The sequence below is a fragment of the Rhododendron vialii genome, chromosome 8a, assembly GCF_030253575.1.
Source record: "Rhododendron vialii isolate Sample 1 chromosome 8a, ASM3025357v1".
NCBI lineage: Eukaryota > Viridiplantae > Streptophyta > Magnoliopsida > Ericales > Ericaceae > Rhododendron > Rhododendron vialii.
Window position 1 is genome coordinate 13,294,441 of NC_080564.1, and position 11,962 is coordinate 13,306,402.

The window sequence follows — 11,962 nt, forward strand, 5'->3', positions numbered from 1 at the left end:
GCAAAAGTAATTGTGCTTAGCGAAGTGGGATTAGAGTTGGAAAATGATAGAAAGCCTGGTTTGTGGAACCATTTTGCTGAGCCCATCTACATTATTCTTATATTTATCAAAATAGAGAAAAGGAAAAGGTCAATGTCATTCCCCTTTTTTATTTATAGATGAGAAATTATATGAGGATCTCTTGATAAGCTATATCCTAATTTTATATCAAAAGAAGATCACATTGGATGAATTGACTATCGAAGGAAACAATTTTATTCTAATAGGTGTGAAATCAGTGTATTTAGAATGGAAAGAAGGAACAAACTACAATAATTTTGTACCTTGTGTTATTTTTAAGACTGTTAACCTAGAATATAGGGGAATGTTGTCTCATTAAATATTCAATGCTTTTATCTATTGGCAACGAAGTTTACGTCAATGTAGAAGAAATTGTGTAATTTGTGGATCTCTTTTTTTTTTTGGCCCAAAGGTTAGTATAGTATTATTGATAGGAAAAAGTAACCAATACATCAAAGGAGGCCGTCATCCTCATAAAGAGGAACAAAAAGCCAAGGAGGGGGATAAAATTCCCAAGTATGAATTTCACTCCCTCTCACTGCATTCTTGGCCACAATGTGCGCCACAGAATTGCCACCTCTCCTCACAAACTCACCTTCAATTCTTCAAAACCACTCCTCAATCTATTCACATCTAAAATAATCACACCAACTGACGAATTCGACTCTTCCTTTTTCTGGATCAGATTCATAGTTGTCAATATCGTACGATTCGCGATTTGAATCGTACGATTCGGTTCGATACGGGGTAAAATCGGTTCGAACCGATACTAAGAATCGCAAATGGGGTAGAATCGTGAACGGAATTGATCGAATCGATTCAGGAATAGCTGAATCGTATGTAACGTACGGTTCAGTTACCGACGGATCCAGGTTGGGTCTGTCGGACCCAAAATGCAAAATACACACACACACACACACACACACACACATATATATATATATATATATATATATATATATATTTGGGGGCGGGGGTTCCATGATTTCATCCCTCAAAGTGGGTCGAAACCCACTTAAAAACACTCGACGACAATTATTTCGAACTGGGTCCAACCTCATTCCATCATCTAGGGTTTTGACAAATGCTAACCTGCGTCTTTCATTGTTGATTTGCTCTCCAATCTTCATTCGACCATAAGTTGCTCTCCAATCTTCACCGTGGATCTTGCTTGAACTGCTATTTGCTTCGGTTCTTGAAAGATTTGGATTCGAACGAATAGGTTTCTGGTCAATGTAGTTGAATAGGTTCTCTCTCTCTCTGTATTGTTTTTTATGGGTAAAAAGAGGAGTATATGCGTGGGTTGTGTAGTTGAAGTAGCAAGTCCACTTGGACCATCAAATTTAATATGCCTTTTGAGTTTTGTCCACTTCCAAGACTTGTTTTTTACTTTCTTTTGACTAATTCCACTCTAATACAATGACTATTTTGTACACTTTATAGAATATAGAGTATTATATGTGCTCCAGTTGGACCACCAAATTCAATATACCTTCTATCCACTTTCAAGACACGTTTTTTTTACTTTCTTGTTACTGATTCCACTATACACTTTATAGAGTATTTTACACACTCATAAAGATATGCCACTTGTAAACCAGTTACCATTAATGCTTTGACAAAGTATTTTATTGTTTTGGTATTATTAAATTTGAGTTTTACTTTGTGACTTAGGGAATATGGGGAAAAAGAAAAGGGGCAAACCTCGCAATGTTCGAGAACCTACATGGGAACATTGTACTCGGGTTAGTGGGACAATTGAATGCATTTAATGTGGAATTATTGTGGTCAAACTTTTTGGGGTGGGGTCATTCGCATGAAAAATCACTTAGCGGGAAGTCACAACGAGGCATGCGTATGTCCTCAAGTTTCCAAGGAAGTTAAAGATTTTTTCCTTGAGTATCTAAAAAGGAAGAATGAAAAAAAACCCGCGAATTTGGAATGTTTTGATGAGGAGGAAGATATGGGAGTTAATTCTAAAAGTAAGGAGACGATGGATGCTTATGTTACCAAAGGCAAGAATAAAGAGAAACAACTTACTTTGAATGAAATGGTAAAGAAGAGAGAACCCGTGATTAGAGATATTTGTCGGTTTTTCAACAAGATTGCCATAGCTTTCAATTGGTGAATATGGGAGAGGGTTAAAACCCCCTACTTATCATGAGGCTAGGGTGTCATACTTGAAAAAGGAGGTGGATCTTGTGAGAGAGGGATTAGAGGTGTATAAAAAAGAATGGAAGAAAACGGGTTGTACCCTAATGTCCGATGCGTGGAGCGATGGTAAGTATAGAAGCATTACAAATTTTCCTGTCAATAGTCCACAGGGTACCGTTTTCCTCAAATCTATTGACACATCCGACATTATCAAGAATTCGGATAATTTGTGTGACTTGCTTGATGACTTGGTGAAAGAAATTGGGGAAGAGCATGTAGTCCAAGTGGTGACCGATTGTGCATCGGCTTATGTATGTGTCGGGCAATTGCTAATGGAGAAAAGGCCTAATTTGTTTTGGAACCCTTGTGCCGCTCATTGCCTTGATTTGATGCTTAGTGACATTGGCAAGTTTACAGTCTTTAAGGATACCTTAGCAAAAGCAAAGGAAGTCATTGTGTTCATCTATAGGCATCAATGGGTACTTAACATGTTTAGAAAATACACAAAAAAGAAGGAATTGGCACGACTGGCAATTACTAGATTTGCTACCTCTTATCTCACCTTAAAAAGATTTGATGACTTAAATATTCAAATTAGAGCTATGTTTGCATCGGTGGAGTGGGATACAAGCTCTTATGGTAAAAGTGCGGCAGGTAAAAAAGTGGAAAGCATAATTTTAGATGATCATAGATTTTGGAAAGCAATCAAATTTTGCATGAAGTGTGTTTTGCCTTTGGTTAAAATATTGAGGCTTATGGACGATGATTGCAAGCCGGCCATGGGTAGATTTATGAGGCTATGGATAGGGCGAAAGAACAAATCGCCAAAAACTTGGGGGAACAAAAGAGAAGGTATGAGAAAATATGGAATGTCATTGATACGAGATGGGATTATCAACTCCATAGACCCCTTCATGCGGCGGCTTACTACCTTAATCCCAAGTAAGTTATTGATTTTTACTTTTGTTTCATGTATGTTTTTGCTTTTTTATTGAAGGGTTCTCGCTTGTTGGTTTGGTCGTTATTGTAGGTTTCAATATAGTGAAACATTTAAAGCCGATAGAGAAGTTAGAAGGGCTTATACACCACCATTGAGAGGATGTACCCGGATATGGACACAAGGATTATCATTGACGAGCAACTAGAGAAGTTCAAAAATGCCGAGGGTATGTTTGGTATGGACATGGCCAAGTTGACAAGAGATAAGAAGCAACCCTGTAAATTTTAAAGTTTTAATACTTATTGAGTTACTTTCTTACAAGTTACATCTATATTTTCATTTCAAATGATTATGACTTGTACTCTAATAAGTTATTTTTAATGAAAATATATCATAGCATTATGGTGGGAGAGTTTTGGAGAAGAGTGCAAGGAGCTCCAAAGGCTAGCAATAAGAATGCTAAGCGGCACTTGTAGTGCAACTGGATGCGAAAGAAATTGGAGCATATTTGATATTGTACACTCAAAAAGGAGGAACTGTTTGGAAACTCAAAGGATGAATGCATTGGTGTTTGTAAAATACAACATCCAACTTGAGTTGAGTTGAGGCAAGAGAAGAGGCAAGAGAGGGGTGATACATATGATCCAATTTGTTTATCTGATATGGAGTCCGACGATGAACGGATCACTAAAAATGAAGGTCCAGTACTACCCGTAGATCATTCATGGACGGACATTGAAGAGTGCTTTAAAGATGATGGAACGGTTGGGAAAAAGAGAAAGAGAGGTATAATTAAGATCTCTATTATATTATTATGAACTTCTAGTTTATATGAGTACAATTTTACTTAAAGAACTACTTTGAATGTAGGACAGAGGAACTTGAATGCTTATGGCCGAAAAAAGGAAAAAAGAAAGCAAGTGAGTTGGATGATGAAGATGAAATTGAAGTGCTTGATGACAATGAAGTCATTGAACTCGAGGGAGAGAGAGAGGAAGAGGAAGAGTTTGATGAAGCGACTATGGCGGATAATGATGATGATGTGGAGGAACTTGACCTTGAAGATGATTGAGGAATGATCAATCAAAACTATCTTGGAGCTTATTTACTAGTTTAATTGTGTTTGAAACTTTGAATGTTCTTTTTTGATGCAAGATGCAAGTTGCAAGTACTATCGTTATTTGCTAGGGCTTACGTTACACTATTAAGTATTTGAAATCTTGAAACTTGTGGATCTTGTGTTGATTATAATTGCATGTATGGCATAACTATATTGGTTTTTGAACTTTTTATTGCCATTTATGTAGAAATATAGACCACGGAGGGATTCAGACCCATATCTCTTGCGATAAAAGCAAGTGTCTTGCCTATTTAGACCACGTGATCATCTATTTATCTTTTGAAACACTATCTTTATTGATTCAAACATGAAATATATATTTTTTATGCATTTTAAAAATCATGACCGAATCCGATTCGATTCAGTTCACGATTTGCTACTGGGCCTTTTCGATTCTCGATTCGGTTCACGATTTGACAATTATGATCAAATTAACAATTTGTTGCGAGTCACCTTCCAACTGAATTCGCGTAAACCCAAGCTCTTGCACAAAAAGGAGACCGTCTCTCGCTGCAATACCTTCTGTCACCAAAGGATGCACCAAATTTCCGTCGTTAACTGCTTGAGCCGCTCGAAATGTTCCATTTTCATCTCGAACAACCAATCCCAGACCACTCTTTTTTCCGCAAACGTCCACTCCCCCATTGAAGTTGATCTTGTTCCATCCACTTTCAGGTTGCTTCCACGTTAATTGGCTCCCTAGGGGTTGTGATATGTGATCATTCCTGATTCCATCTAATCTCCCGTTGGCTACTAAAAAATCAGATGCCTCACGTATTGCCTCATTACATGCCAAATCCGGCCTCCAAGTTTTGTCATTAAAACCAATCATTCTTGCACCTCCACATCTTTCAGATTATAGCTCCCACTGCAGGCAAAACCCCCTTGTGTTCCCTCATCCCCTTCCACCTTTCTAGGAGGTTGTCCCACCAATCCATCATCGAATCCCCGAGAACAGATTCCATGTTCACTCCCAAAGGGGACATACGCCACACAATTTGAGCAAAAGGGCACCTAGCAATCAAATGCAACACAAATTCTCTATCTTCCTTGCACACTGGACACAACACATCATTGACCAACTTTCTTCGAGCAAGAACGTCTTTTACTGGAACAATATCGTGAAGGCATTTCCACAAAAACTGTTTCACTTTCCCTTGGCATGGGAGTGCCCACATGCTTTTCCAGATTTCCTTTTGTCGTCCCCTATTGCTCCCTTCACCTTCTAATCTTGTACCCAATTGTCCCCTTTTCCAGATAGCCAACGCAGCCTCATAGCCCGACTTGAGATTGTAACAACCGTTCCCACTATAATACCAAATCAATTTATCATTAATCTCAAATCTTGGTAAAGGGATCTCAAGAATCGTTTCTGCATCATCGGTATGGAAGGCCTATCGTACCACTTCCTCCTTCCATTTGTTCCTTCCGGCCTCAATAAACTGACCCACCTTGAACTCTTTAGCAAAATCAGCAATCCACGCTGGTTTAAGACCCCCATCCCTGGGAATCCATGGATCGTTTGTTGCTGAAATTTTTTCACCATTTCCTACTCTCCACCTAGCACCCTCCTCCAATACCTTTCTTCCTTCCAGAACTCTTCCAGGTCCAAGAAGCATTGGACTTCACTGATGCTTTCATGAAGTGACATCTTGGATAATACTTGGCTTTTAGAACTCTATGCAACAAAGAATCCCCACCATTCATCAACCTCCAACCCTGCTTTGCTAACATCGCAAGATTGTAACATTTGAGATCTTTAAACCCCATCCCTCCATCATGCTTCATATCTGAAAGTTTGTCCCAAGACAACCAATGGATCTTTTTCTATTGACTCTTTAAACCCCACCAAAACTTGGCCTATCATCGCATTCAACTCGTTGCACAACTTGGCTGGGAGTTTCACACAAGACATGGCATAGCTTGGAAGGGCCAAGGCAACTGATTTAAGCATCTCTTCTTTGCCTGCTAGATTAAGGAAAACCTCATTCCAACCTTCCGTCTTCCTTCGCAACCCGTCCTTCATATAAGAGAAGACTTTGTACCTCGTTTGACTGAGATCCGTTAGAAGACCCAAATAATTCCCAAGGCTAGAATCTCTTCTAATTCCCAACAATTGACTTAAGCTGTCTCGAGCTATGATAGAAGTGTTCGAGCTGAAAAAATAGCAAGATTTCCCGTAATTTATAAGCTGATGCCTTCCCGTACATCTCTAGAATCTGTTTAATGTGATAAATCCCATGCGTAGAAGCGTCCCCGAACAAAAGAGTATCATCTGCGAAGAACAAGTGACTGACAGACGGACCATTTCTGTAGATTCTAACCCCTTTGATACTTTGACTAATTTTGCCTTGCTGCAAAAGGACAAGTAGCCCTTCTCCACATAACAAAAATAAGAAAGAAGATAAAGGATCCCTTTGTCTCAACCCCCTTGAAGGTTGAACAAAGCCAGAAATTTGTCCATCTATCAAAAACGAATACGAAACCGTTGACAAACACTCCATAATCCACCCTACCCACGTTGGAAACCCATCTTTAACATGATTGATAGCCACACTATGCTTTCTACCAAGTCTACAATTTTTAAGATGATGGATTAACTCTTGCCCGATTAGAATGTTGTCTGAAATAACCCTCCCTGGCACAAAAGCAGATTGATTAGGAGAGACCACATTAGGCAACACTCGACAAAGGCGGTTAGCAAGAACCTTAGCTAAGATCTTGTACGCCACATTACAAAGACTAATGGGTCTAAGCTGGGTCATATTGACAGGGCATTGCACCTTAGGAATTAAAACAACATGGGTATGATTCATACCTCTGAAGAGTTTCCCTGAATAAATAAAGCTACGGATAGCATCAGTTAGATCCTTCCCCACCACCTCCCAATACTTCTGAAAAAATCCTGCATTCATGCCATCTGGACCAGGTGACTTCACCGACTCCATCTGGAAAAGAGCTGAACGAACCTCAGTCATGGACACTGGCCTTAGGAGTCGCTTGTTCATATCATCTGTAATCTTCTCTTGAACCCCTAATATCACCTCATCCACTAGAGAAGGATTGGAAGAAGAAAACATATTCTGAAAATAATCAGCTACTATTTCCGCCACCTCATAATCCTGCTCTCCCCGAATTCCATTTTTGTCCTCCAACCCATGAATGCTCTCCGTTGGACAGTCTTGGCAAGAAAAAAAACTTGAATTTTTATCGCCTAATTTCAGCCAGGAAACTCTGGATTTGGCCCTCCAATACTCCTCCTCCTCCCTGCTAGCCATCCTCATTCCCCCCTCAATCCTTTTGTACGCATCCACGTCGAAATCCGCCCTTTCATTCTCCTGTTCCAACCGATCTCGGAGCTCATTAATCTTAGCTTTTTAGTTCAAATTCCTACTAGCTCTCCATCTTCGCAATTTCTTATGATAAAGCCGGATTTTCTGTTGGATACGGAACCACCTTGACCCAACAAATCTCTCCTCCCAGCAAGTTTTAACAATAGAATTGCACTCATCCTTATCTGACCATCTCGAGTCAAAGATAAAGCGAGGAATTTTCCTCTCGATAGTCATCCCATACCGTAGAAGGATTGGGCAATGATCAGATCCTCCTGGTTTGAGATGAAGAAGAGCCCCGTTAGGAAAGTCTACCCGCCAACGAGGATTTACCACTGCCTTGTCCAGCCGCATACGGATATTATCTCACCCACCCCTCTTGTTGTTCAAAGTGAACGGATAACCCACATAATCCACATCGATTAGATCGTTGTCATCGATAAAATCCCTGAAATCTTGCATCTCCGAGCCCTCTTTATCCCCCCTCCTGATTTCTCCTCGTTAAACAGAATATCGTTGAAGTCCTCCGCAATCACACATGGTTCTTGGTTGTTTTCAAGTTTTGATGCAATGTGCCTCCATAGATCTCTTTTCGTCGATTGCTTTGTACTTGCATAAACCCCTATCACTTTGCTACACTGGCCTCTCAAATCAGTCACCCGAACATCAATAATGCCCCTATGCAGTTCCAGCACCTCCACTTTAACACCGGGTTTCACCAGCAAGCACTCCCCCCCCCCCCCCCCCCCCGCCCCCCCTCCCCGAGATTCCCACCGGCTCCACAGTAACCATTTTCTCCATCCGCACCACTTTTTTTAACTTTTCTAATTTTTCTCATTTATTCTTGGTTTCTGCAAGTAAAACCACATCCGGGGAATAGAAGTTGCAGACCTCCTTCAACTGTCGAACTGTCAAGGGGTTCCCCACTCCTTGACAATTCCAAAATAGTGCATTCATTGGGGGGTAGGGGGCCATTTGAGGCTGGCCACCCCCACCCTAGCAACCGATGAATTGATGTCGCATAACGCAAGCCTTTTTCCCCCGCCATGAGATTCCATAGTCTCTGACTCTGCTCCTTTTGCAGATTGTATCCCAAACTGCTCCCTTCTCTTGCCTAGAACACTACTATTCTCTTTTCTCGCCTTCTTAATTTTAGAGCCATTCTGTGTCAGAACCCTCTTTCCCTCCTTGCGCCTTGTAGTTCTACCCGAAGATGAGCTCGGCACTTTGGAGTTGTCTACCCCAAAAGAGAAAGGGATAGTAAGTCCTAGGTCTGCCTCCCCATAAGATTGAGAAACGTCCACCTCCTTCAGATTAATATCAAGCCCAACCACAGAAGACATATCCCCGTCAGCAAAAGAATTATTAAGGCCCACAAGGTTGGCCTCAATTGGTTGATGTAGCTCCTTCTCAATAATCGAACTCTGCTGAATAGCGGGTCCTAGCCTAGTAACTCCTTTACAAAGCCCAGTACTAGCAGCAATTTCCATAGCATCCAAATTAGGCACATAAGCCAGATCCTTTGCTTTATTAGGGAACTCATCCGGAAATGGAATTAAATCCCCCAATCTACTCTCCTTTCCATTGATTGTGATCCGAGCACTATCCTTGATTTCAATCAAACTCGATTTATTCCCAGAGTTGGAGATTAGCGCACCTTCCTTATCTCCTAAGATTCTGAAATTTCCCCCTTTTGCTAGACCAGAATGAGAATTTGGACTATGGAAAGATTCTCTGGCGAGACCATTCCCATCAACAATCCATCTTGAATATGACTGCGACCTCCCACCAACCGTTCCACCCCCTCTCGCCTTCATCCAAGGCCCAAATTTTCCTTCTTTCACAACCCCATTGTCTACATCAGAGATCTTCACCCCACACTCTTACTGATCATGGAGAAGACTTCCACAATAGAAGCAGAAACTATTAAGTCGCTCAAACTTGTAATCCACCCAGAACTTAGATCCATTGCCAAGAGCAATGAAGCCACCACATTTCAATGGTTTGTCCATTGCTATCCCCACCCGAACCCTGATGAACCTCCCCTTATCACCCACTTCCGCTCGCTCATCTACCGAACAAAAAGTACCAATCTTTTTCCCAATAATCTCTCCAATCTTGGGGTTCACAAACTCAAAGGGCAACCCCCAAAGTTGAATCCAAAAATAAATGGAACTGAATGAAACATGTTCCACCTTCATACCTGGTTCCCACGCCTGAAGAGCCAGTAAATGGTTATTGAAATTCTAGGGACCTCCATTAAGAACCTTACAAAGACTATTCTCATTATCAAACTGAAAATGGAATAGGTCCCCAACTTCCACGATAGTGAGATTCTCTGGCGACCCCCAGGCTCGCCTGAGAGACTCCTTCATCACCGCCACATTAAACTTCTTTGTAGTGAGGAGTTTCCCAAGCAGACTGAAAGAACAAGCCTCCACGACTTGTTTGCAAATTTCATCATCGATCGGAATCACCTCCTCCTCCTCCTCAGACAGATGAAAATTTTCGATCATTTCCACCATTTCATCGGCTATACCGATGTAAAAAGATAATAGAATAGAACCAGGCCAATAGACTAACCTAGAGGAAACAGAGATAGATAGAGAAGTGATAAGTTAGAGGTGAAGAAGAAGGGGCAAAGGGCTAATGAAACTAGGGTTTCAAGGAAAAGCTCTCACGAGGGAGAGAGTAAAAGATCTCATGTTCATCATGGTCATATTCATTATGTGGTTGTGTAATGATGAGTAAGTCTATATCCTTTAACGTTTCTTGAGTTTTATTTCTATGGTTACTTTTTTATAAGTAACTTGCTATTTTTCTGGCTCGTAGGTATGATTTCAACACATCCCAAAACCATCTTATAATTGTGATTGTTTGATTTAGTATGAGTATGCAACAATATTTTGGCTTGATAGTTCTAAAATTTCTCAATTGAGTACATAATTGGAGATGGGATTCAACACGACAGTGAATGTGAAGTAAGGTTGACTCAGTGAACTAAAAATATTCAGTTTGATGTACTATATCTGTTTAAATATGGCTTCAGAATTGAACGAATACAAAAGGACTATTTAAGTTTTTTTTGAGCATCTGCACCCAAATCCTTCATTTTGGATGTCAAAACTAACATGTTTTTTGGGAAAAGTGGTTTTGGAGGCTAATCAAAACCTAATTCTTTATTTTATAGTTTGAAAATAGATTATTCGTTTGAGGAGCTTCTGTACCCATTTTCGAGAAATAGAGAATCATTGGAGGTACTATTATACCTTGCTTCTATGGAACTATTTTTTGGCTTAAGTAATCGGCTTCAGAATCAACTCAATTTCCTTTGCATTGACTTGTCTACTACTTGCTCTCATCTTGAATCTGAAGCCCTCCTTTAACAACTTTGAGGGCAAATTTTAGCCCGAATAATTTTGATACAAATAAGTGACCCATCTGGACAAATCACTTGGATTCGACGTGGGCTGAAAAGTGTTGATGGAAGGAATATTACTGAAACTATTGACAGTAGGTTTTCCATGCCGAACTATAATTTGGTGTTGCAGTTTCCTTAAATTGGCGGTTTTGGACAATTTATTGTATTCTTTATGAAGTACTTCTTCTGTTATCCAGCATCTAGATAGGTGTTGAAATGAGCCTTAGAATCGTGTTTCCCTTTTGCTTTTCTCTGCAGTTAGTGCTCCACTTGGTGTGCTTCACTTCAGTTGCTTTCCAAATGCTTTTGCTTTGTCTAACCTACATAAACTTTATTACAATGGCAAGCATAGTTGTCAAATCGTGAACCGAATCGAGAATCGAAAAGGCCTAGTAGCGAATCGTGAATCGAATCGAATCGTGAATCGCTTCGATTCGGTCATGATTTTTAAAATGCATACAAAATGTATATTTTTTGTTTGAATCAATGAAGATAGTGTTTCAAAAGATAAATAGATGATCACGTGGTCTAAATTGTTGTGTTGTGCAGAGTTTATTAGTAATTAGAAAGAACAGTTACTTCCAGAGAGCATCAAGCGAAAAACACTTTCCAGCTTTGCAACATCAACTTAGACAAGAACAAGAACAGATGGTCAGATTCTCTTACTCTCACAGCCAAACCAGAGTATTTGTCCAAGTTTTGACACAATCTCATGTTTCCATACCTTGAATTGCATTCAAAATGAGTTCAGATTCCGAGGTACTTATCTATGTTAAATAGGGATGCGCTGCGACATTTCATTTCTGATAGCAACTCTGTAGGATTCAAATTCCTCATCCTTGGTATTTCCCTTTTATCTACGAGTCCAGCTTCTAGTTCTGTCTATTGCAATCCTTGCATTAGTTCTGTTAATTTCCATGCTTCTCTCTAATACT

General features: G+C 40.1%; 1 protein-coding gene across 1 annotated transcript in view; it reads left to right on the plus strand.

The window, feature by feature from the left end:
• Positions 1 to 11,368, plus strand: part of LOC131298576 (uncharacterized) — a 35,757-nt gene extending 24,389 nt beyond the window's left edge. Inside the window, exon 8 of the mRNA XM_058324058.1 lies at positions 10,797 to 11,368. Coding sequence (XP_058180041.1) covers positions 10,797 to 10,820 — 24 coding nt within the window. The 3' untranslated portion in view covers positions 10,821 to 11,368. The remainder of the gene's footprint in view (positions 1 to 10,796) is intronic.
• The last annotated feature ends 594 nt before the right edge of the window (positions 11,369 to 11,962 follow it).